This window comes from Triturus cristatus, chromosome 4_2 (assembly GCF_964204655.1).
Source record: "Triturus cristatus chromosome 4_2, aTriCri1.1, whole genome shotgun sequence".
In the NCBI taxonomy this organism is placed as follows: Eukaryota; Metazoa; Chordata; class Amphibia; order Caudata; family Salamandridae; genus Triturus; species Triturus cristatus.
This window is the reverse complement of record NC_140586.1, coordinates 302,947,320-302,974,876: the sequence shown is the minus strand read 5'-3', so window position 1 is coordinate 302,974,876 and position 27,557 is coordinate 302,947,320. Positions and strand designations below refer to the sequence as shown.

General features: G+C 43.7%; 1 protein-coding gene across 1 annotated transcript in view; it reads right to left on the bottom strand.

Annotated features, from left to right (window-relative positions):
* The window catches only part of BRINP2 (BMP/retinoic acid inducible neural specific 2), a 253,335-nt gene that overhangs the window by 20,464 nt on the left and 205,314 nt on the right, over positions 1-27,557 (bottom strand). Inside the window, exons 6-7 of the mRNA XM_085601606.1 lie at positions 22,954-23,190; positions 9,459-9,681 (exon numbers count right to left, since the gene is read on the bottom strand). Of these exons, the coding sequence (XP_085457732.1) occupies positions 9,459-9,681; positions 22,954-23,190 (460 nt within the window). The remainder of the gene's footprint in view (positions 1-9,458; positions 9,682-22,953; positions 23,191-27,557) is intronic.

Sequence of the window (27,557 nt, the reverse complement as noted above, 5' to 3'; positions counted from 1 at the left end):
GGAGGGTCAACAAGTTAGCAGGGCAGTCCGAGGGAAGGGTCTGGCTTGACTCTAAGGACCTGTGCGTGGGCCGAATCCTGATAATGTGTGCCGTATAACTTGTCCAAAAAATATCATGCAAAAATATGAGATGGCCTCATCAAAACTCCAAAAAGCATATTTCTTTAATATTCGGAAGTGAGTCACTATTGTACATTAGAATATTTCACCACGGTAAAAAGCATGTAATGAAATTGACAGTTTTTAAATATGAATTTAGAAACATTCTTGCCGCCTGCCAAGACAACAATGCCGTTAGTGAACCATGAGGTGAGTCAGTTGTCATGTGCAACCTAATGATGGCCTATAGTCTTATTAAATATGGAGAAACATTATAGTTACATATATATTAAATCAAACACAATATATGTTTTGTACATCACACATCTGCAGATTACATTATCCAAGATGTTCCCATATGCAATAAAGAAGAAAAAAGAGACACGCGTAAATAAAATATTTGCCTAAGATCACACAATTTGGTCAAGTAGGGAAGCCAAGACTGACCCCAGTTTTTTTGATTTCATATTGTGCAATTCAGCTGCTAGATGGGTATCTTATTCTCTCTCCTGATTTACATCAAGGGTTAATATGTCTTCAATTCTTGGTGCATAAGCTTAGTGTGTCAGTGGAAGGTAGAAGCTGGGTCTGGTGGCTCAGTGGACTAATGCATCCACTGAAGGTGCCTGTGTTGGACCTCATGGTCACAGGTTCAAATCCCGGCGGGTCCACTCCACCTTTCATCCATCTGAAGTCACTAAAATGAGTACCATTGAGTTGGGTAACACTAAACATCTGTTATTCAGAGCCAAGATGCCTCTGGATGAACGTGCTCTTTACAAATACACATGTTACATGATAGCTCAGATCGTTTTGGTCTAGAGGACTTGAAGGTTAGCCAGAGCCAAGCCTTCACTGGCTCGCCTACCTCTACGAAGTTTGGACAGTGCCAAAGGAAAAGAAAATACTTTGTGATGGTGAGAGTGAATGCATGGTCCTTTGATGGTACAGGGGAAATGCATAATGTGAGAAAAAATGTCCTGGAAGGGTGTACCCTGCTTGACACTCTGGAGGAACCAATGGTCTGTAGCGATAGATAGCAAAGGATAAAAGTGAAATGGTACCCTCCCCTCTAAAGGCCTGGTGATTCCTCAAGGGTGATCTAAAGCGGTTCGAGAGGAGGAGGGCTGTTGGGGCTGTCCACGGTGACCCATGGAAACTCCAGATCCCTTGTATTGTAGAAAGAACTGGTTGGACTTCTACTACACAGGTTGTGAGGGGAAGAGCTGCCAAAACAGTATACCTTAGCAGTAATCCCTGAACTTATACTTTTTTTCTGTGGAACTGAAGAACGGGGGAAGACAGGCCAAATCAGGGGGCCGTGGCACAAGCCTGCTTAAAATGCTCCAAGGGTAAGTCGGCCTTCTTGTCAAAAGCATGAGCATCATCGAAGGGAATGTTCATAAGAATCAACTGGGCATCACCAAACAGCCAGTGGAGAACATCTAGGCATGAATCTTGGCAATAAAGAAGTCCATGTACCTTACCACTGATTTCACAGTATGTAGCCCAGAGTTGAAGAGGTTCTCTTTGGCTGTGTTCTGACAATCATGCAGCACTTCTGCAAAATTGTCTCAAAGACGATCAAGGAGAGTCAGGGAAAACATTTGTGCAATTTCCTAAAGATCATGAGAGTAACAGGCCAGAAGGCAAGTAGCATTCTCGGAGTGAAAGGGCAAGGCACACCAGAAAAGAACAATTTCTTCCCCCTTGCCTCAATCATCTTAGACTCCCTCTCGGAGATTAGAGAGGAAAGAGTCCTGGATGAGGCTGGGCCGGGCTAATCCCCTGATCTGACGACTCCGGGACTTGAGACCTGGTCAAAGCCTGGGCAATCTACCGGAACCTACCTGAGTGTGCCTCAGTGCCTTGGCGCATTCAACTCCTTGGTGCCCGCAGCGTCTCCCTCCCGCCGTCGCTTGCCGCCGCGACCGCTGTGTGGGGGGAGCGCCCGCCGGAACCACATCTCCCAGGATCCCCTGGGACCGGAACAGGAAACACGCTGTCAGCGCGCCCGGAGGCGCTACATAACGGACCCTGCCCCCTGCGTCGCGGGTAGCGCGCGGGTAGCGGCGGGAGAAGCCCGGGACAAGGGCAGGACCGTCTGTGGCCGTCCGGGGCAGGAGGAGGCAGGGCTGGGCCATATCCCTTTGTTGTTTGCCCATGAACTGTGGACGCTACCCTAGGAAAACATACATATGCTGTGAAAAGCACCAGGACAAACTATTGTTACCCCCTCGCTTCCAGGTAAAAGTACTGTCTCTGTCTGTACTTGGATCCTTTGTTTGTTGTCTAAATTATGGCAACTTCTTTAAGATCTGGCCGTAAACTTGCGCAAGACTGCCCAGGGGGATCAATCTCAAGCACCTTGGATGACTTCATTTCCAGAGCTACCCGTGTCTTGGAACATGAAATCATTCTCACGGAGAAGAGACTGTCTTTAGATTTAACAGCTAAGAGATCCTCTCTGGGGAACATAAGGACGGCTCAGTCTCCTGTTCATTTGCCCACTGATATGGATCATAATGTGGCATCTAGTACTGAGGCTTTTGGATCGGACATAACTAACATAAGCTCAAACAGTATCCACAGCACAGATAGTATATCTATTCTGGATAATAGACCTTGTTTGGGAGCACATAACACTATTCCTCTATCCCCTAACCCTGAAATATCATTAGAAACTGTTAAGGTCAAAGGAAAGGGGAATACGAGTCAGCCTAAATCCTGTAAAAGGAAACGTGCAGGAGGGATGCATAATGGAAAACGAGCCAAAGTGGCAAAAAGTCAGATATTACCAAATGTAATTACTCAATCAGATTGTAATTCACTTCTAGATATTTCAAGTTCTATAGTTACTAAAACCACATCTGGTAAGCCATGTGCGATCTCATCTTCTACTAGTAATATGGACACACTTGAACAATTACTAAGATCCTTGTTAGCTCCCATGTTAGAGAGAGTAAAACAATTAAGTGCCAAAGTAGAGAATCTTGAAAATCTATTGCTCGCAAACACGGCTGCGTTGGAAAGAGCCTTAGAGCTTCAAGCAGGCCCTGGGTGTTTACCATCAGTTAAGAATGTGGTATCACATAAGGATACACTAGATATTACTAGTGTGCCAATTCCGCTTAGTAAAAATCCTATCCGCGGCACACTGCTTGTACCCACGGCGATGGAAACTAGTTCTGCTTTAGAGCTTGACAAAGAACGCCCTAATATTCCAAATAGAGCAGGTGAAAACAAGTCAGTAAATGCAGAAAATGCAGATTTAAATAAAGATCAGATCACCGGCACTATCCCTGTCCCGCTGAATACTGGCTCGACCCCCATACTTCCATGTATAAATTTACCTCCAGAGTCACTCCCTTATACGGTCATCTTGGCGGGTGTCCCTAGGATCCCACATGATAAGACAGAATCCTTCAGAGAATTAAAAAATAAGGTCATATATTGGCTTAATGGAAATAGGTCTCTCCCACCCAATCTGCAAGCTGAAATTTTGTTTGTGCGAAGGGTGAGTTGGCTGGGTACTAAGACTAAGGACGTGGAGGGTGATTGTATCATTATAAACTTTAGAGAACCTATAGTAGTAAGGCATATATGTTATCACCCTAATACCCAAAGTTCCACAGGAATCCTCACCCTTGATTTACGGTACTTCTATCCGATTATTCATAATACACGGTCAGTACAATGGGAAAGGGCTTATAGGGGTTATTCCAGACCACCTAGATCAGATTTTAACCTCCCACTGTACAATCGTTTTGGACCTCTGAATGATATAGAAGGCGTGGATTGACTGACCTCAAACAATGTTGTTCTTGATCCTACTGATAAAATTGTTCAGGATAGGACTGTTAAGAGGAGGATAATATCCCTACAAGAGACTTGGGATACCCAAAATAGTTTCTCCATGGATGGCTATTGTCACTTCCACATCCCAGCTAAACAAGGTGCTGCAGGGAGAGCAAAGGGAGGACTGATTACCTTGTTCTCCCTTGAGATAAAGGGCTCTCTCATGCAGCTTGATGCAGGATGCCAAAACTGTTTAATCGTGGAACTCTCGGCTTCTGATGTAAACAAAGTATTATTTATTAACCTATATAATTCAATGGATGCCGATAATAACCTGGACCTTTTAGATCAGTTTCTTTTATCTTATAGTTTAAGGTCGAATTCCTTCGAGATCCTTCTGATGGGGGATCTAAATATTCATCTTTGCGATAAACTGTGTCGAGGTAATGACCATGAGGATCCACAGTTTTCGGCCGCCCCACATTTTGAACATACTAAACAGGGGGAGAAACTAGAACATCTCCTCGCAGAATGGAATCTTTACGAGTCAGCCTGCGGGGAGGGCGAAAATAGGACCCAAACCTTTAAAGGGAAAGACAAAGGTACAATCATTGATTATATTTTTCTGAGTTCTTTAATGTTAGTCCAAGTTGTACGCTATTTTTCTGAGGTTTCTATTTTTAGTGATCACAACCCGGTGATTTTGGAAATAATTCCGGGAGGTCGATTTTTAGCGTTTAGGCATTCGGCACAAAATCCGGTGAAAGAGGTTGCCTTAACTGACCAGGGTAGGAAACTCAGGTGGACAAAGGTGGTCCCAGCTACCTTTTTGACCGAAGTTCGGTCTCAAACCGAAGTCGAGTTTAATATTGGCCTTGATCCTGAGTCTCAAGGCCCAGAGGTCATAAATGCTTTTAACACTATTTGTAAACAAATAAACCATAGTCTACTGATTAAAGGAAATCAAAAACTCCAGTCGGGAAAAAGATGGTTTAATAAAAAATGTTCCCAGTCTCATGCTGCCCTCTTGAATGGCTTGAAGACTATCCCCAGAGATAGGGAACTCGTAGTCTCTAAAAGGCTAGCATATAAACAGGCCCTAGCCGAAAGAAAACAGGAGTTAAAGGAGGAAGCCTGGATAAACCTTTTGTCTTCTGACACTATGTAAGATAGTAGGAAATTCTGGACAACTATAAACCAGCCCTTGTTTCTTGATGATGATAAAAATCATGAATTAGACTGTAATATCTCAGACGAGGCATGGATAACCCACTTCGAAAAGATATACAGCCTCCCTGTAGATGGTAATTATGCTTCATCAAATATGTCACATAACATTTCTTGCCCTCTGGACCTACAGGTTTCCGAAGTAGAACGGGCCATAGAAGAAATGTCGCGAAATAAGGCCCCTGGACCTGATGGGGTCCCGGCGGACCTGTTTAGAGCCGACCCACACACCTGGTCAAAAATTTTAACTAATGTATTTAACAGGACTGGGCAAAATAATAGTTTTCCAGCCACATGGGCAACCTCAACCATTATTCCAGTTTTTAAAAAAGGTGACAGACAGGATCCCTCCTGTTACAGACCAATCTCTCTGATAGATTCATCTGTAAAAATACTAGGTAGAGTGGTCTTGAACATGCTAAGTGACTGGTTGGAGGGGAGCGGGATCCTGTCTGACGCCCAATATGGTTTTAGACCCAAACGGAGCACCATTGATCAGTGCCTGAATTTGCACCTTTTAATAAATAAATATACAGTGGCCAAGGAAGGGTTTCTATATATGGGATTTTTGGATCTTTCCTCTGCGTTCGATCTTGTCAATAGATCTAAGCTCTGGAATATCCTATTGGATATGGGCATTCAAGCTTCCCTTGTACATTTTTTGGCTGATCTACACTCGGATCTATCGGCTAAAATTAGAGTTAATTCAAATGGGCGATGCACGAGACACTTTAGTTCAGACAGAGGTGTTAGACAGGGATGTATCCTGGCCCCCTTGTTGTTTACCTTATATATAAATGCTCTTGATTCCCAACTGGGAGAGGTATCTGTGGATATTCCGCGAATAGGAGATCAGGTTGTTCCGGTTCTCCTGTATGCGGATGACGCAGTTCTCCTGGCTCGCACTGGGGTAGGGTTGCAAAAGTTGTTGGATGCCTTCGGAAACTTTATGAAAAATTTGGATCTCAAAATAAATGCGAAAAAATCCCAGGTTTTGATTGCTGGGAAGGGAAGGCAGAAATCCAGGGTTAAAACTTTCTTTTGTAGTGGGGATGTGGTTAACAGGGTCCCAACATTCCCCTATTTGGGGGTTGTCTTTGATGAAAAGGGAACCTGGTATGCACAAATTAATAGCCGGAGCGTGGCATTCGCAAGGACAGTTTCAGGAGTTAGAGGCTTTACCAAAAGATTAGGGGCTAGACCAGTTGAAGCCCTTTTAAAGGTATATGAAGCAAAATGTTTAGCCGTTGCCACGTATGGTTGCCAGATATGGGGTCATACTAACCACAATAAAATTCAGTTAATTGAAAACAAGTTCTTAAGAGACATCCTTTCTGTCCAACAGTCTACCCCGACTTTTTCTACACATACGGAAGTGGGGATCGGTTTTGTGACCGACCAAATTAGAATTGCCCCTCTCCTATATTGGCTCAAGATCTGGCTGAATAATGAAATTACTCTAAACCATGTGATATTGAAAAATTGCCTAAAACTGGACAACGTTAACAAGATCTCATGGTTGGCCTACATAAAATCTGGGTTCCAAAAGATAGGACGCGAGGCCCTTTTTTGTTCACCAGAAATTATCACGAAAAAGGATCTCGCTTTGACAAAAAAGGCCCTTGAGGCTTTATTTTCCATTGAGCGTGAGGAGTCAGAAATGGTAAAACCAACAGTCAGAGCGAATTATGCCCTGATCAGTTGCCCGGGCCCTGAACCATACTTGACTGTTGTGAATGCCCCATACCATCGGTATCTCCTAATCAGATTTAGGTTTAACCTGGTGCACTTTTCCTTGGGCTTCTTTCAAAACTGGTTTCCCATGGATCGTGCAGATCCTTGTAAATGCGATAATTGCTCAAGACAGGACACTCTCCATTTTTTTATGTTCTGTAGTTTTTACAAGGACTGTAGAAGGAAGTTTTTGCTTCCGATCTTGAGGGAGCTGGGTTTTAGACAGGTCAGACCAGCACTTGTATACCTGCAACAATTAAGCTCCCCACGAATTATGTTTCACGTTGCGAGCGTTCTGGTCGCTGCTATGCGTACTAGGAAAAAACTTGTTTTTCCACTGTAGGATTTAAATTAGATCATTTTTTAAACTTTTAACGGTTGACGTACAATTTTATATCTGTAGTTTTTTAAATTAATTTATATTTGAACATGAAAAAGGCCACATTATGAATGGCAAATAACCCATGAATTTCTGTATATTGTAATGTTTTTTAACTGTGTTTGTTATGATTTTATATGTGTCTTTTATGATATTGATTTATCGAATAAAGGAATTTGACTGACTGAGTCAGGATTCTGCTAGGAGGAAGTGGAAGCCTGTACCACAAGACGCTCCAGGAGTGAGCCAGAGAAGAATGAGATGAAGGATTGTGATGCTGGGTGACCTGATGATTCACCATCTGAGCAGAAACTTGTTTACTCAATGTGATCTATGAAGGCCTAGTTGAAAGGGAGCAAGGGCTCCATAGCAGAGGAGGTCAGTTGCAGAATCACTGTGTGATTAGCTTTGCTTTCATCTACAGGCAAAGCCATTCCAGAACCTAACCAATCTTGCGTAGCACATCCATGAAGGAGGCAACCACCTCCTTTGGAGATGGTGATGAACTCTCCAGATGTACCTCAGAGAAAGTGACTAGGCCACTTGCTTTCTGAAGAGCCAGAGTGCCCCCACCATCTGTGCTCGTAAGGGCAAAAAGATTACCCGCTTCATTACTATCATCATGGTTGATGACTTTGACCATCTTAATGTGGTCTGAGTAACAGCCAAAACTCACTTCAAACCTGCCAATGTGCTTACCGCAAGGTAAAGCCCTGCAAGGAACTCTTTCTCCATCAACAGTTGGGCCCGGCACCGGGATCATATCAAAATGGCCTTTGCATTTCGAAAATTTATCACATTTTGTAACAGATCAGTGATCGCTGAAATACTGGCAGTAGGGCAACTGCAGCGTCAGGAAGAGGCTGAGCCGAATTGATCAGAGCCAAGGATGGAGAATCCGGTGGAAACCTAGTCCTAGCCAGAGGCCCCAGGGGCTCTTGGGGCTTTCAGATGCACCAGAGGAAGCTGGAGGATAAAAGAGCCAGCATAGCCTGGGTGAAGACAACAAACTGTGGATTTTAAGTCCCAGGAGAGGGAAACTCTAGGTAGAAAGCAGAAGGCTTTGGGCCCAGAGCCAGTTGCGTCTCTATCAAAAATCCGCTCTGAGGATAATGTTGATGCCCGGAAGTCAAGTAATGACCTGAAGCAGTGACACACTGAGCGGCCATCTTAAGCTCATGCCATGAAGAGCACCGCCTTCCACTCCTTTATGGCCTTGGCGTTCATAAAGCTGCACTTCTCACATGGCCCAGAGTTAAGTTTGGGCTTCAGGCACCAAAGGTAGATATCTGTTGCTGTCCAGCGTCAGGGCATGGCTGGCTCCTCTCCTGCTGTCCAATGACAGGCATAGCTAGCTCATCCAATATGTTTTTTCTCTTTGCATTCTAGTGCTTGCATTCTTGTTGATATACTGTGGCGGAAAAAATGCATGTTATGTAATGACAATAAACAAACATGACGGGATCAGCTACTTATGCCTGACTTGTGAAAACTTGAAAGCTCTGTTGATGCTCTCCCACACTTCTAAGTATATTTACTTAATGGTATATTTATTTCTGTCATTTCTCAACCTGTTTAATGCAGGTGATGCTGGAGTAAAGGTTACGGGGTACTAGCATGATCATGTTAGTGTATAATATGTCTGACTTAAATATGATTATTACATGCAACTAAGAGTGAATCAAAATGAACCTTTTACATTTAATTTGAAATGGTAGAACCTACTGACTTTGGTAGCTCACGTGCTGCAATCGCTTGCATAGTGAGTTTTTACATGCCTTTGGTGCACACAGCCTTGGCGGCTGTGCACAGGGAACCTTTATACACAAAAGAAAAAAATTAGAGGGAACATTGATGGTCACCCAGAGTGTTTCTAAATTATTGGTCCGTTCCCTGTCTGTTCACGCTAAGGTTGCTTGCCTTCTATATCCTGTTCCTGTAGTTTACGCATTATCTGTTCTTTCCTGGTGTATGCCTTTGTCTGCTCATCTGGTTTGCTACACTACATCCACAGGGAGATATTCCTTGACCTTGAAGGGTGCATCACTTGCATTTCCTGACACCCTACTGTCATAGTGCACTGTGTGGGGGAGATTCTGTAGCCAATGAGACACTTTTGTCACTACTTCACTGAAGGCTTATCTACCACTTTGACTTCCATCACTGCCTCACATTCCGAATATATAAGCAGGTTGAGAATGGTCATATACATTGGTCATACCTCTCCCTTAGTAGTTTGACATGGGGCTGTCGGCGGCAGTGTTTGCAGAGTGTAAATAGCCGACGGATGATCCTCTGAGCCTTGGTGAGGAGAAGCCTCAAATTGGTCACCAGTTGCTCATAACGATGGGTGAGGTGTGGATCCATGGCCCAGAACTGGGAGACAGCAGTAGAGTTCAGGAAGCGGTCTCCTGGTAGCCTCCTCAAAAAGGACTGAAAGTGCCCTGGGTACAAGAAGAAAGAGAAGAAACATTGAGGGCATGAGATCAAAGTGTGACATTTCACCTATGGAATGCATGAAAATCCCTGTTTGCAGCCCATGCGGTTGTTCACCTGGAAACACTCTACGTTAAAGGTATATGCCTCTGCTGCCTCCTATTGACTTACTTCTGTATCCTCCCCACTGCCTCCAATTGACCTCAGCATCCTCTCTAAAAACACAAACTACCGCCTTTTTAGTCACTCTTATTTCTTTCTTGAAGTCCTCAAACATTTTTTTACTTATTTTGTGAAAGAACAAGGCATCTGGGCAACCATCCCAAAATTTGACAAAATTGTAGATACATTTATATTCAGAAGTTCTCTACAGCATTTTTGTCACATGCATTTACAATACAATAGGTCTTGCATTTGCGAGAGCTTAAGCTATTGCCATTGTACATGACGATATCTTTTATTTGTCCATTTTGCTAACTAACACATAAATAAAAGGCATTGGGCCATATGTAGGTAAATTACATTTACCGATTCTTAAATACCGAATTTTACCGATTCGGTATTTATGAATCGGTAAATGTAATGTAGGTAAATTATTACCGATTCGGTAAATATCGGTATTTAAGAATCGGTGTTTACCGAATCGGTAATAATGCATCCCTTCCCATTCATACCTATGGGCCTGGAGGCCCATAGGAATGAATGGGAAGCCAGTTGCCATTACCGATTCGGTAAATACCGAATCGGTAATAGGGGAGGCATTATCATGGGTGGCAGGGTGTCACATTGACACCCTGTTGCACCCCTGATTCGAGCATGTGTGCACATGTGGCGCACATACATGCCCTAAGGGCATGTATGTCTGCCACATTGCACTTTTCAAATAGCACAATAATGCTTTTTTAAAGGTATTCGTCATTTACCATCAACTTGTAGTTGGTGGTAAATAACGAATCCACACACCGAAGATGCACTCCCCCTACATAGCATTTCTGGATTCGGTATTTACCGAATCGGTATTTTACAGATTTCTTAAATTCCGATTCGGTAAATACCGAATCCAGAAATCAGCCCCCTACATCTCAAATAGCTAAATACCGGTCGGTAACGGGATATTTACCGAATTTCGGCTGTTACCGACCGGTATTTAGCTACCTACATATGGCCCATTGTCATTTACAATACCAATAGCTCCAGCTCTTGTAAAGGCGAGACCTTTCGCATTTCAAGGAAGCGGCCTCCATTGTCCCGGGCTGCTCGGAGAAATGTGTAAGCATGCATGGCTCCCTGAATGTTGCAGAAAAGCATGTTGTGCCTGCAGCAGGAGAAACTCATTAAAGAAAATAGTGCTTATAGAGTAAAAAAGACATACCGTGTAACAACCAAAGTAAAATGGCCAGTCCTCATGGGAGGATACAAATGAAAACAAGGCGGTACTAAGGAGGGACTAACAATCATATTAATGAATCAGAAGCAGCATTTACAAAGGACAATGACACAAGCCAATAACAAATATGGGCGAGGAGTGGCCGGGGCTTCTATTCAATACTCCAATACAGCATGCCGCAGAGCAGGACATACGCTGCCCCGCCTCGACCCTAAACTCTGATTTTATTTAAGGACCATTTCTGTTTTGATTTCATATATATTTCCTATATTTTTTTTAAAAGAGGATAAAAGTGAGCACAGATGTCCATCTTCTCCTGAAAATTTATGAAATCGTGCTTTCAATGGGGAATTCTCTAGCGATGACAAAGTAAACTTGGGATTCTCTCTGAAACAGCAATTCCACCATGTATTTGGAGCCACAAAGTGAATTTCAGGCAACTTACACAGATATATATTGACTTACTAGAAAGAACCACACAAACAATTAAGGTTTCAGGTTACAATGTTCACCTTCAAAAAGCCACGCTCCTAAATATTCAATTCAAAATTATTGTGGAATTGTGGGCTGATGAAAAAGATATTCTAGTCACACGGTTTGCTACTTTGAAACACAGAGCGAGTTTGGTCACTTATCAATAGTTTGAAACATTTCTTATCGCATTCTATATTTTGTTCAGAAATACTGCACAGGACACCTATCTGTCCTGCAGAAGACTCAAACAATTCTGCAGCAGTGGAAATGTTGAAGAAATCTGATAGATGCACTGTGGCACTTTAAGGTAAGGTAGCTTGCAACACTTGAGACATACTCCCTAAGAGGTCAGGGAACAAAAATTAGAATTCTGAGTAGATGTGAGGTAAACCAGGGTGATCTGACAAGTGCCATATTTTGGGAAATATATAAATGAAGCAATAGGTCTCCCTATCCATAAATATGGCATTACTTGTAAAGGACACACATTTTAGTTATGATCCTCTTTGTAAGACTATTGCTTCTCATTTGCAAATTATTTATAGACCAACCTCATTAAACTCCTTGCCTTTAAATGGCAATGCTTAGAGGATTGACACAAGGAAATCGCTTTTTGTCATTTTTAATGCAAAAAGTTTTTCTTTTCCTGTAAAAATGATTTTAAACTCATGTTTGTGCAAACATCTCACACTTGATCGATGTGGCACACTTGGAAAAAGGTGCCTAATCTCTGTGAAAAACCAGCAAAATAATATCAAGACAATTACAACAGACCCATATACACATAAAATGGATACACACTCTGATTTCTGTTTCTTTTTTCCAGAGTCTGTGATTGGGTCACTCTTTTAAAGACCAACAGAGGGGAGGTTTTTAAGCAGGGGTAGGAAAGTCTCTGATAAGTTGATGGGTTAGGGGCTCCTCCTACAAAGAACTCTGGCTTGTTATAATATTGTGGACGCTATGCATTTCGGCCCCATGGGCTGTGGATCGGGGTCTGCGTCAGGATGCGAGTCAATGCTCCTATATTTGAGTGCCACGCAGTTGCTGTCTTTTGATAGTACTGGGAGCCAGCAGATGGCTTTGTTTCTTAAAGGGCGCTGCAGATCGCCATTACCATTTGCGAATGGAGGAGCAGTGGAGCGGGGCTTCTGTCCCTGGTTGCTGCATCTCTTCTGTCAGTTTTACGTTTTCTAGTGAAACAAGACTGCTGTTACTGATGTGATCCAAGAGCCACTGTCCCAAATAAATTAGGACTGGAGTTAGAATATTCTTTTAATTATCCTAGTCCTAGAGCATGTACAAAGTGAGTTTTGATGGATTTTGGACTTAAATGTAGGTCAGGCATTTTGTAGGCATCCGTTTATGCATGGACACGATGTTATCAGTCTATATTATGAATTCTTTGGGCTGCATTCAGAGATGAGCAAATGGGATGCTCCATCACAAACTTGGTGGCTTTCCAACCCACCATATTCAAAGTTCTTTACAGTCTATAACACCCCGTGGCGGCTGCTAATGAATAGTATGGGGGCCGGGGGAAAGGGATTAGAAAAAAATAAAATTGACTTACCTGCCGACACCTCTCCTCCATCCTTCTTCTGTCAACGAAGCAGAAAGCACACAGGCTCCCAGACTCCCCTAGCCAATCAACACTCTGCTGTCACCAGCATGACAGCAGTGTCTTGATTGGTCTGAGAGCCCTGGTTCGGCACTAAGAAAGGGAGTGGGAGTCTGTACATTTTCTCCACCCAGGCTGTGCAATACTGTCGAGTGGAGAAATGCTAAATGCGCATGAATGTTTGGCCGGCCCAAGGTGGCCAGCCAAACCGTCATGTGAACTTAGAAAGTGTCCACCACTTCTCTTCCCCACCTCCCCGGCCCCCGGCTGTGATGACAGCCCAGCCCTGCCCTGCACCGCACCTAAAATGCAACCAAACTGAGCCAGTAAGGAAACATAAAATGATACTAACACTGTGTTATTATCATTTTATTTTTTGTTTTTACACTGCTCAGAGAGTAGTGGGGCAACGCTCCTCCGCCTTAGCGGAGGAGCCACTGCTGATGACACCTGCAATGTGGTGTGCGGTATATCCGTGACCTTCCATGGAGTATCCCACCCATCAAATTCTAATGTTTTTGAAATCTATGTTTCTGTAATCTACATTTGCACATAGAACTGACACAAAGAAAGGAATTCCCACATGCTTATGCATCTCCAGAAAACGGTTTAAAATGTCACGGAGACACACAAGTTACATGACGTTTCGTGTAGAAATAATCTTCACGGGTGACGCTGCCGGTATATTTGCATCAGTTTGTTGCTCACATTATATGTGTAAATCTTGTTTTACCAAGTGATTTTGTTACTACGATGTGGGAAAATAAAAAATAAATGTTTTGCTATTTTTATGTGGAGCACTGGCACGTTCAGGTCGGTGTAATAGAACGCTACTGGTGTGTGGAGCATACATGTCATTCTGATTTTATGCGCTTGTACAGTTTAAAGCCGCTTAGACCCACATTTAATTAAAATCCGTGCATGCCTGTTATTGCCTTTGTTCTGTGACCCAAAAGAAGCAATTTCTAGGTCCGCTTCCTACATTGACATGTTTGTGTGAGAGAAGCAGACCAGAAACGCCAAAATAGCAACACCTCTGGTGAGAACTCACTCCTTTTTAACCCTTTGTGTGATGAGAGGTTTGTGGCGGCCACGTAGCAACCATTGGTGCATAAAGTGCAGTGACACCGGGGCCCAGAGGCCTGAAGGGCCCATTGAACCCTGATTATTGCTGAATTTTATAATTCAAACAGAGGACAGGGGATCCTTTTCCTGGGTGGAGAACATGCACAGGCTCCCATTCCCTGTCTGAGCACCAAACCAGGCCGCTCAGATCAATCATGTCTGCTGTCATGCTGGTAACAGCAGCATAGTAATTTGCTTAGGAGAGCCTGAGTGCTTCCTGCTTCTGGGAGTCAGGAAGAGAAACAGAGGAGAGACACAGAGGAGAGATGGCTGCCATGCAGAGGTAAGAGTTATATATTTTGTTTTCACCCCCCTGCCCCGCCACATCCCTTCTGTACCAGCCGCCACTGATGCATGGGAGAAACCAGTAACAGAGTACCTGAAACACTCTTTGGAACAGTCAGCCATCCAAGGGATGCTCACTGATTTCTTATCACGATTTTAATGCTATTGAGGCCGATATGCATCATATAGCTTGAACATGCGTATCTTTAACCACATGAAGCTCTACCCTATGTCTTCGGAGCATTCAATACGTTTTAAAAACATGGAAATAACAAAGTACAAACATCTTTATGCTTAGTACTCTTCTGCACCGGAGACCCGGAGGACAACATCTGCCACTCTGATATGCTCCTGTGTGATGTAGACTGAGAGGAGTAATCAATCACACAGTTTTCAGGGAACCCTTCTTGTTATATAAGTATCAGGGCCTCCAACTACTCATAAAAGGAGCTTTGAGGACCACTGGTAGATTAGCATGGGTGTACACAATCAAGAAAAAAATGATTTTTGATATTTTTGCTATAGTCCTCTAATTTAATACCAAAATGAGGGATATGTTTGCCACACTCTTTAATATTTGGAATTTCCTAAGTACATGCAGAGATGTATGAATCTTATCTAGCGTTTATGAGATCTCAACTGAATTGCAAATCTGTCTCTGCTCATAGGAAAATAAGTTTGTACAGCTTCCTGCTCAATGTAAACTTTGTACCTTTTCAACCCCAGCCCCCCCAAAAAATGTTCAGTCCTCTTCTAAATTAAAACTTGTTGACTGATAAAGTGGAATGATCAGGGTCAGCACCTTCATTAGGCTAGGCAACTTAAGGCACCTGCTTTAGGGTGCCAACTAGTAACAGCACTAAATTAATTCAAAATTACTGAAAAGGGTCATTTTTTACATGTGGCAAGAGCGCTCCAGCAAGAAAATGTCTATTTTGTCTCCATCGTTAACACTCTTTTCACTGTTCCTAATGGTGACTTCTGGTATTACTCAGTAATTTCTTTATAGAATACATAATCTTAAAATAGGGTTAGCATATGGTTTATGATAGCTCCCCTGTTGTCATTCCATATCACCAAATCATATTGCTAGACACTTGTTCTGTTATAGTGCCTGTACAGACATAAAATACATTTCCTGACAGACAGGTCACCGTTGGATTCTAGAGCAAGACTGGGAGGGCTGATTAACAAATTGTATTTTATAGTATGTAAAGTAGTATACAGTAGTACTACTTGCTTACTAGAAAATGGAATTCACAAACCTATAAGTGTAAATCTCCGTCCCCCCCTCTACTTTATTTTCTAAGGGAGATCCTCACACATGTAAGTTTACTACAATGGGGCCGATTACAATTTGGTACGGAAATCATTCCGACCGAAACGGTTTGGGAATGGTTTTCAACCGACTCGGATCGGGAGAGTCCGACCGACCGATTACGATGCATCCAGATGCTTCCAGATACGATTTGGACGGACTCCTATTGACTTCAATGGGAGCCTATGTTTCGACTGAATGCATAGGCTCCATTAAAGAAAGTGGTGGCTGTGGAACATTGGCCACCCTGTGGTAGGCACACCCTGGTGCTTGCCACACTGTGCATGGCTGGTAAGGGGGGACCCATGGGTACCCCCAGGAGCCCGATTGGGAAGGCTCCAGGTGAAGGGGGGCCCGCTAAGGGCCCCCAAAGTCTGATTTTGACTGCAGATTCGAGTCGGACGGCACGATTCAGAAAAGCTGTCCGAATCCAGCATCATAATCGGTTGTTCGGAAACGCTGCCCATAGAGATGTACGAGCCTGCTCCATATGGCTCAGTCATTCCGAATGCCGACGGGTTCGGATTAGGATATTCCTAGCACCTAACTCGCACCATAATCGGTCAGTTGAAAACCTTTCCGATTAGGTCAGAAAGATACGTTACCAATCTGATTCGGACGGAGCAGATGCCGTTAAGAGTCCTTCCACAAACTGCATCATAATCGGTAGGGGTGGGCGGAATTTGCGAAATTCACTTTCGCAAATTATCGCGAAAATGTTAAAAATCCCCGCAAACACGCAGAAATATCGCGAAGATGCGGAAGTTTTTTTCCCGCCCGTTCGCGGTATGTTCTGCGTGGCTGCGGCTCGCCAACTTACCCATGCGGTTGCTCGCGGGGGCGGCCATCTTGTTTTCACTTGTCTCGCGGTGCATGATCACAAGAAGAAAGACGTGATCGCGCGACGAATGATGTTACTGCGGGCGCGAACTGTCGCGAGACAGCGCAAATGGCTACCAACAATCCAACATCTCGTGGAGAACGCGACCGGATCGGGAAAACTTTTCGGCGAACGCGGGGATTCAGGTAAGGCGATCGCGCGCGCGCAAGAATGTATTATTTTACAGCGCGAGCAAGCAAAAAATTTCCGGTAAAATGCGGATTGCGGAAATTTTGACATTTTCTCGCTCTCCGCAGAACGCGAAAATGTCAAATTATCGCAATTTCCGCGAGCGGAACGGATTTTTTGCCCAGGCCTAATAATCGGCCCCATAGTAGTAAATGTGCGAAGAACCGGGGAGTGACAAGAAAATGGGGAAAATGTACTTCTTAACAGGTGGGGTTTGGGTAGTGCTAAGGATGGGTTTAGAGAGGGACATACAGCCACACACAAAAGAATAGAGCTATTGCTTTTAACAAACTTCACCTCTATAGTTACAAAAGCCAAAAATGACCCAAAGCAGTAGTAAATGTACCCCAGCTAAGACCTGGGGTAAGTCCAGCATCACACATGACCAATCACTGGTACTGCAGCAGCCTCCCATAGAAAATAATGGAAAAGGGGTCTAAAATTTAACTCCAGAGGAAATAATGTTAAAATGTATTTTGACTTTTTAAAGAGTAAGAGCATTGCTATTCACACACTACACTTCTGAAGTTACTAGAGATCAAAGGATCACAAAACAGTAGTAAATTTACTCCAGCTCAATTTAGCACTAGATTTCCACTCCCAGGGACTGCAAATCACTCCCATACAAATAATGGAAACAGGAACTTTATAAAAGACCCCATATGAAACATTATTAAATAATTACATTATTTCTACATTCAAAATATATATATGATATAATTGTTTGAGTGTTAAAACGTTGGATTAAATTAAAAACTAAGTATTTAATAATTTCTAAAATTAATACACAACTTATTTTTTTTTTAAAATAACATTGTTAACTTTTATTAAATGGTTAAAAACATTTTACATTGATTTAAATTAACACAAACTATGTGACTTTTAATTAATTTATCTACATTTTAATTAAATGTTGGAATGTTAGTAAGGGTGGGTTTTTTTTAAAACATTTTATTAAAAAATATAAATTAAACTAGTATATTTTAATTATTAAATAGTCATTCAATTTCATGAATTAATGCAGTTATTTTGTTCTAGGTAAATAATATTTGTATACCTTAATAAGCATTTTTATTTAACATACACACACATATTTGTTTTTCTTCAAACAAAGAATACATTTATAGCTGGTGGCAGAGAGCTCTGCCTACCTGTGAAAAGTTATCAGTAGTAACTTTATAATCAGAAATGTTGTCTTAGCTGTCTCCACCATCTGGTTTCAGGGGGTGGAGACATGCAAGTCTTCACGTAGGTGTAAATCTACACTCGGAAACGGCAAATAGAGAATAGTGTAGATTTCCACATTTGTAAATGTACCTTCGTGAATCGGGTCTTTAGAGTCTGCTTTGGTGCCTCTGATGCCGTAGATTGGTGGAGTGTGGGAGTAGCTGTTGCCTGGCTTCCAATGCCTTCAAAGGCCTCCTAGGCAGAAAATTCCTTGGGACGCAAGGAAGGCCAGCTCCGATCTTGGCCATGTGTCACAAGGGGGGGCAGGCCCTTTTGTCTGCCAATCTGTTGAACTCCTGAGGAAGAGTAAGGGATGCGCCTCCAGCTAGCTTCGTTCTTGGCCTAGGGCATGCCTTGATTCAGCTTCCATCTCTAGAGCTCAGAAACCTAATACAAATGTAGTCCAGTCGCAGAAGTAGTTGTGGCCAAAAATGCCTTGCCCTAGTTCTGTGGTGCTCTGGGAGCCATTTTATGCGTCTTTTTCTTGGTGGCGAGCAATTTGTGAGAGTCTCCCTCAAGTGACCAGGAAATTACACCATAGGAGTGTGACCTGCCCCCAAACACCACCATGGGGCGCCCAGTTTGTAACAGAATTTTGAACATTTATAGATCTCCTTCAGGTGTGTAAGTTGAACTGTGACCCATTTGCCAGACCCTGAATAACCTGTCAGGGAAGAAGCTCTGCCCCTCTCAGGGAAGTTCTTAATTTGAGCCAGTGATTTCCAGTGCTCAGCACTGGCACTTAATCATCAACACCAGCGCTTTTCATGAGCACCAGTTAAAGACACATTAATTTATGGTAGGCACGGGGAGAATAAGTGATTTGCCGAGAATCACAGGATGTTGAGCCGATGCTGAGACTCAAACCTGGTTCCCCAGCTCCGAAGTCAGCAGCTCTTGCCATTAGGCCACACCCTCTCCCCACTTTCTTCGTTAAAGATTGGTTCCATGTTAGGTGGCGCTAACAGTGGAAATGGGCTGGTGCAAGCTGACTAATGATGAGAGCCCCAGCACTTATTTTCTTTTTTTTACAAATTAACCACTGTCTCAGGGAGTGTACTCAGGCAGACACTGGATGAAAAAAAGCCAGAAAAACACTTGCTGAAAACAGACGAAGGATGACAGAGGATCACACAGAGCACTGAATTCTCAGGAACGCATAAGATTTAAAGTGCACAATATAAATATATCCGCTTTTCCACTCAAATATTCTGGTCAGGCTATCAGTAGTGACATACGCTTTCACTTTATGGATTATGTTTGAAAAAACATAGATAGAAACGCTTATGTAAAATTATATTTCATTTGCAATCTTCTCTAATGTCATTAGTTCCATAGAAATAATATTCTCTGCTCAGATATCCAATTCATGTACTCTTCTTTTAGAGAGGACGAACATAACTGTAAAGGTTTGTAAATAAAGAACTAAAAACTGGTACAAAGCTCTTTTTTCCTTTGGATTGGATTTCTCCTGGCAATCTATTGTGGGCATGCAAAATTCTTCTTGTTCATGCCGATTTTTGAGGATATCGAAATTCCTAATAAGGGGCACTGCACACAAATGATTCTTTACAGATTAGTCCTGTGCGAAATTCGAATGATTGCCATTAATGGAAATTGCGCCCGCTAACACGGGTTGTAACTTTGATTCAGGGCCGGACTGGGAACACAAACTAGCCCTGGCAATTCAGCTGGACCGGCACTAGGAGGAGTGGGGGTGGTGCTAGTGAGAAGCATCGGCTGGGGGGGGGGGGGGTGGTGGTGCTGCTGCTATATCACTGCTGCTGCTTTTGTTACATAGGGCCGATATTGCAGCACTGCTGCAAACAGTGGCGTAGCAAGGGGGGAGGGGGCAGGCCGCCCCAGGTGGCACGAGTTTCAGGGGCGGCGGAAGGTTTAGCTACGCCTCTGGCTGCAAAACTGGTCTCCAGTAACAAAACCAGCCTCCACTGCTCAAAGAACAGCCTCCACCCTTCCAGCCCGCTAGGAAAATGCCCGGCGCCCGCTACGGCTAGTCGGCCCTGCTTTGATTAAGCCCGGTACCTACTTCTTGTGGATTGAACAACTAGAGTTAGCCGTTCAATTGGGGGGGACTTTAGATCTCTTGGAGGTGATAATTAGGTAGTTAGGAGTGCATAGCGGACTCTTAGTTGAGGTTTTTGCTCTCCTTCCTCTTCTCTCGAATTTAAGTCAATCATGTAATGTTGTTCCCTGAATACTATGTTTTGGAGAATGTCAAGGTGTGATGGTGCTTTTTATTAATTGCTTTTATTAGGTATTGTCAATGACCCTTATGGGTATTATTCACATTTTATGGGTATTTTTCTCATTGTACTTTTATGGTCTATTTATTTAGATCTAATAAAGTTTCTCTGATCCTGAATCTGATTCATTGGTAGAAATTTACGCGAAATTCCCACACAATTACTCAAAATTATGCAAAATGCCATTCCTGCGATTTGCACTATTTTAGATTAGCACGCCATGCGTTCATTTTGGATGCAAAGGTGCATTATATGCTAAAAAATAGGGCAAATTCACTCCGACGCGAAAATTGGATCACTTTCTGTCCATTCACAGTGTTTCCATGCTCCAGTGATAGGATTTTCTCTGAACAGACTGTAAATTATGTGATGTGGTGTAATGGTGTGATTGCTGTCATGTAGAGAGTAACATGCGAAATGCCGGAAATAAGTGAGATTATTACGCCGTCGTAAACAAAATTTCGCTTGAGACTATATCAAATGTGACATTAAAGTATGAATCTGCTTAAAAGCAGGCAATGTATGCATGCGCAGTGTACACATTGGTGCTTAGACCAGTTTTGCACTCAGTTTAGACCCGTGTGCATCACCAGGGCAGTGTCATGGGAGTCTAGTGAAAATGAGGCTAGCACCTAAGCAGTCTTAATTTAAGGCGCAGTCACAAATGTATTGTAACACTTGCCTCACAATACCCAGCATAGGCACACATAGGATTAAGGATAGGTGGATGAGTGGATGGATGGAAATTTGACATGAAAGTTGTGTTTGTCTGAGGCAAAATGCTTTGTGATTAAGCTAAGAAATGTACTATCATATGTGTGCATAAGATACAAAAGTCACAATTAACACCTCTTTTTAATATTTAGGGTACTGTATTTGTTTCTTTTTTTGCTACTAATGTTACCAGATGATTCGATGTCACCAAGGACAGGGTTCTCCTGTCCTGGGTTTTTGATTAAAAACGAATCCATTCTTGGTGTTATAACCCTATTAAACTTCACCCATAAAAAACAATGATTTGCAAAAGAGGCTAGAACTGGGACATTGTATCCTTGGTGACAAGGAGCCATCTGATAACTTTAATTACTGCCCTGGGGTTATAGTTCTTTAGAAAATAAAGTGGGTCCCCATAGCAGTTTTCGTGCAATTTCTTGTTTAGTTGAGCAGGTACTGCTAGGGCGCGACGGGGGCGCTTGGGGCAACAGCCCTTTAATGCCTATATTCATTCAGAGCCCCTTTGGGTCGGCCACAATAACTTGATATAGGAATACGGCCTGAGGAAATACCAATACTGCAGGCAGCAGGATTTCCCCAGACAGATATTACAGATAGATTCAGAGCTGGCGAGGTCGGAGGGAACCCAATTACTGCATTCTTTACTCTTTCTGACCTAGTTTTCCTCAGCAAATATGGCCAGGTTTCCCATGTGAAAATCCTACGGGAAGAAACACACAACTCGGCAGTTTTGTAAATCCACGTTTGCAGGGGCGTTGCTTTCCTTGGTGCAACAGGTGCAGTGCACCGGGACCCAGAGGCCTGAACGGCCCATTCAACCCTGATCATTGCTGAATTTAAAATTCAAGTAGCAGCCATGGGGGAATTTCCTTCCTTGCACTAGGGCCCATGACACACTGCACACTGTCTACGCTACTACATACTTGGAGTTCGAGAAAATGAGGAAAAAACCTATCCGGTCCTGAATTTCAGAAACACCTTAGCATTGAAAGAGTTAAAAAAACACACCAACAAATGTGAGTTGCAGGGGAATTTATCCCCTTAACTGTGCCTTTAAGTATGCCACGCTCCTTTCTAAACCCACGCAGTGCTCCAATGACCCCTGCTGAAGCAGTTGCTCCCCCTGTCGCTTGGTAGACACATTGCACCCTTGTCTTGCCAACAACCTATAGCAGTTGATCATGCTATTCGCCTGCAGCAGAGAAATGATATAACTTAAACATGAACAGTGCTTCTGCCTCTGTGGCCTTGGGGTGACTACATTTGTTATAAATAATTCTAAATTATTTCGAAACTCTGTGAATCTACATCAGACATATCCAATGTTAGGTCCAGGAGGGCTGGCTCCCAGTTGAATTTTAAGATCTCAACGGAGGATACATTTTTTTTTTGTTGCAGTTTTTTTTATATAGCGCAAACTCGACCCGAAGGTATCAGAGCACTTTACATGAGCACCAGTTGCGTTACAGAGGGACACATTCTATTTTAGGCAAGGGGAGAGTAAGCGATTTGCTCAGAATCAGAGGATGTTTAAGCCTGCACCAGGCCCGAACCTGGTTCCCCAGTTACACAGTCAGTAGGTTTCCCACGCATTTATCATGAAACTGGCATGCCTGTACCCCAGAATCAACACTGTGAATAAAAGTTCCATAGGGCCCTTTTTCCTGAGGTTGATATTCTGAAGAGGTCCAGCTAAAATGTCCCTATTCCTAGAAATTGTTGAACCAGATTAGCTGGCATTAGAAGCAAACTTTTTGCACCTCTTTGGAACCCACCTGACTCCTCAAACTCCTTGTTCTGGTTGGCCCAGATGTCGCGGATCTGCCGCAGGTTGGCTTCCATGGACAGGATGTCTCCTTCCGGGCAGTTGCAGTTGGGGCGGTCAGGGCGGCAGCGGCACCAGCAATCCCGCTGGCTGCAGATCAGTTCCCCTTGAGAGTTGCAGGCGATGTAGCTTAGGGCGGCCCTTACAAAGCGCTCCCTGAGGAAGGAGGGCAGCAGAACCTGGAGGCCTGAGAGGGAGGGAAGAAAAGGGAAGCCGTCAGAAGGCTATGGTGAGTAGGTCTGCAGCTAGGATGAAAAATCATCATAGAAGGGATAAAGGTCCATTAAGGGGACTCTAGGACAGAGCAAGGCTAAGGTCACCAGATGACTCCATCCCATCGGGGACACCAGGTTTCAGTCCAAAGCTTCCTCTTTACAGATCATTGTCTTCTGGTCTGTTAGTTCAATTGGGTCAGCTGAGATCAACAAAGGCCAGAACTCCCAGAGCGCATTAGGGTGTTAAAGGAAAACATAATACTCACAAGTGTTGGCCCTGATGATATAGAGAGATCTGGTAACCTTAATCAAGGCATGAGCAAAAGCGATAGAGATAGAGAGATAGAGCTAAGGGGAAAGAAGAAGAATTGGAGGGGGCAAAGAAGACTGCCAGGGAAAGAGATAGAGAGATATCAAAGTTATCTTGCAAATAAATTCAACATTAGAACATGGGAGACATGCAAGTGAGTATGGTGTTTTCCATGGTTTACAGCCAGAGCCACTGGAATTATGTGGCTGGTGAGGACCATATTATGCGCCAGTATTGATGAAATAATGTGGCAAGAAAAGACAAATTATGTGGCATAATACTGCATATTTTGTCATAGTATTACTTCATTATTTTACCATTTTTACACATGGTAACACATGGCAAAGACCATACCTTAGTACCAGTTTAATACCCAAATAAAGCAAAAAGTAATTGAAAGAGGATCGGTTAACCTTCGTGAAAAGCTTTCCACTGCCATGTAACACGTGTTGCTACATTTTTAGTAACTTTTGATCCGTTTCATTTTTAAACATTTTTTTGTTAGAATCCATAATTGTGCAGAAAAGGCAGATGCCAGAGAATCGCATTATTCCAGTGGCCCCGTTTACATCCATAATGAACAGCAGGCACTTTTTTCAAAATGTTCTCATCTTATCTCATTTGATTCTCGCTCACATTTTTCTTTATTTCCAATTCATCCTGTTCTTGTTTCTTTTTAGCATCATCCATGAATCCCCTTTCTCTCCTACACATTCCGTCTAGTTTTATTTTCTGGTTTTACTCTAGTGTTCCGTTTTTTTCTTCATTTATTTGTTTTCTCATTAGCATTCGTCATCAGTCACCTCTTTCCACCTTTGATTCTTTTGTGTGTTTTGAAAGTTTGGTTATTACAAACATCTGTGGTTGTCAGAAGTCAGGTCAGTACTTCTGGTTCAGCCCTAGTATTGCACTACATGAGCACAAATGCACCTAGAAGGTGGGCTGGTCTGATTTGCGAGTTGAAGAGGTGACATGATTCAGAAAATGGCTACCCTCGTACATTCCTTACAGCTCTTAGAGATGAACTAGCTGAGGCACAATATAGAAACACTTAGGGGCCAATTACGATGCGGCTCGAATGGCTCAGTTCGACAGTCGGAGCCTTCCGAGCCACATCGTAATGGGCTCCTCACTTTACTTTCCGACTGCCTCATTATGACGAAGACGATCATTCCGGCTGGCTTCCGATGGGCTCAGAGAGCCCATCAGCCAGTCAGAATCCAACCAGTAATCTCAAGGGCAGGTCTTTCAGTCCTCGAGATTAGAATAATACAGTTTCGGACATGGTATCCAGGCCGGCCTGTCCAACATGTAAACCATTTCAGAAAGCGTGTTTGGGGGCCCCCACAGGTCCCCCTTTGGAGCACGACCTCCGTTTGGAAGGCGAGGGAGCACCTATGGTGACCACCTGTTGATCCCTGCACCTTGTGGCAAGCACCTTGAGGTTTCTGCCAAGGGGTGCAGGGGTGAACGACACCTCCCATTTCACTATGGAAGCATGCATTACAGCCGGTTTATGGCCGTAATCCATGCTCCCAGAGTGAAATGTAGGAATGGGACAGAACAGTGTTCGGTTGCATCCCAATAAGGCAGTCGGGACCGCCGACCTGGTGTTGTTTGGTCCCAGGACCGAGTCGGCTTTGGGCGGAAGGAATTCCGCCCTACATCGAAATAAGGCACTAAGTATTATCGCTATTATTGCCTCAATTATTATGGCCACAATGTTTAGAAAAATTTATCATACAGAATTAGGGGTAAGACTTGAAGAGGCACATACAGGATAAAAAAAATTAATGTTGCTTTGATGGAACATATGATAAGCTTGGTAATAGAATGACTCTTTCAAAAAACGTTTCTCAGTTCGTGTTATCTTTAATTTGTTCCCTCAAAAATTTATTTTTTGTGGCTTTTATTTACTTTTTAAGCACATTTCATTATTTAATTTTTGCCCTTCCAATCCTTTCGCCCCTCGCTTCTTTCTAAAATTCTATATATATTAATTTTATTACTTAATTTCTACCTTATTTCTCGTTACCTCTATATTACAAGAAATCTCTTCCATCCTTCCCCTTCGTCCTCTCTTCACTTCTCTCGCTATCACTCTTACTCATTCGCCCCTTTCCATCTCTCACAAGCTACCTCATCTCTCTCGTTCGTCTCGCCCTTCCTAATTTTCTGCTCTCCCTCCTGTTTCTCGCCCTTTACCCTGCCTCTCTTGCTATCTGCTCTGTTTCTTTTTTTCTCGCTCTGTATGTTCATTGCCCCTACCTGCCCTTTCACGAGCCATGAGCCATCAACTTCACTTTTGATCTCTTTTGTTCTTTTTTTCTCCCCATCTCTCTTTGTCTCGTTCTTTAGGCCAGTCTCTCTTTCTCGTTGCTGTTTTGTTCCCTCTTGTGCTCTCACAAGCTCTGCTTTCATTTCCTTTCGCTCACTTTCTCTTTCTGCTTTTCTCTCCTGCATCTTCCTCATCTGCTGCTTTTCTATCCTCTGGTCATTTCTATTCAGAACCCCCTTTCTCCCCTCATCAGTATGCGGCCAGCTTCATAAATGCTAAATGCGAAGGACTCAACTCAGACGACAGACTCCAGATTTTTAAAGCAAAAAACTTTTATCACAACTGTCTCCTGCCTAAAAGTCCCTCCGCTGCAATGTTATTGGCCAAAAAGAGTTCCCAGTTTTGGTTTCCAACATCTCCCTCTTTGCAGTTTCAAAATGTTGGCTTGTAGGCAGCTTGCGCCTGAGTGTCTGCGCCCGGAGATCCCCTGAATACATTATCGATTTGTTTCACGCTGTAAGTGATGTGTAATCAGATCGCCGATGCACAAAGTGTCTGTAAACACCGAGCCTGCTTCCCACTGGTATTGATTCTACCCAGGCCCTGGTCAGGAGGCCGGCGTGAGGGCTTGGACTAGCCAGATGACAATTGCCCTGGGCAGGCTCTCGGGGAGGCTGCGTCCGTGCTTAATTTATTAATTAAAAAAAAAACACATAAGTGCAGGCGAACAAAGTTTATCTTTGAAGCACCCCCACCAGCAGGATTCCGAACACTAAGGCTGCCTAGTCTTGATACGAACTCATGCTGCCGGAGCTGGGTGTTGGCGGGGGGGGAGGGGGGGGGGGGGGCGGCGGGCAGGGTAATGCTTGCAGGCCACCCTCACTGTGCCACTGCAACCAGACACACACACTCCGCTTCCGGTATATAACCCAGGAGTTACCTTAGTTCAATGGTCGCTCCTCCTTTTATTTAAGCCCTCGGGCCGCGCCCAGCCCTCGAGATGTGTAGGTGCAACAATGTATTGTAGGTGCCGGTGTGGGGGCACACTACATCCCTTCCAACTCTTCTTACCAAAGTATAACGCAAGTGTTACTCGGTACACATGTGGTCTCCCAGTCTTTGACTTGGTGGTGGGTTAGGACGAAGACCATACCTCTGGCTCTGACCCTCACCATCTCGCTTCCCAGCCGGCGAGGTGACAACACAGGATTGTTCTGCGCATTCTTCCAGCCGGTGTGGGAGCCTGTCATGCATGGAGGTGACATCCGGAGTGCCCTCAGGGTGATGGTTGGGCACTGCAGCATCAGGGATGGATGCCTCACCACCTCCTTCCTTACTCTTAGCCACGTCCCCAACCTGGGACCTTCTTGCTTGAATCAGGACATGTTGCGAGTGACCATAGTCCCATGGATGGCTATAATCTTCCATACTTCTTTCTCAAATGGTGTGCAGTATTTCTACCCTGGGTGATGGTCTCGCATTAAGACTAGGTCGCCCACTTCTAAATCAGGAACTTCTGATCGCCAAGCCCAGCTGGCATTATTGTTGGCACTCCTTGGTAGCATGTACAGCCGACCTGGCTGGTGAGCACTGTGGTCCTGTTGCGAGACTGTCTCTGGTGGCCCTCCGCATCAACAAATTAATCGACGTACAGTTTGTGGTGTTATGGGGGGTTTGCTTGTACGCTCACAGGAACCTGTGGAGGCAGCAGTCCAGATCTTCCCCATTATCCACGCCTATGTGGAGAACCC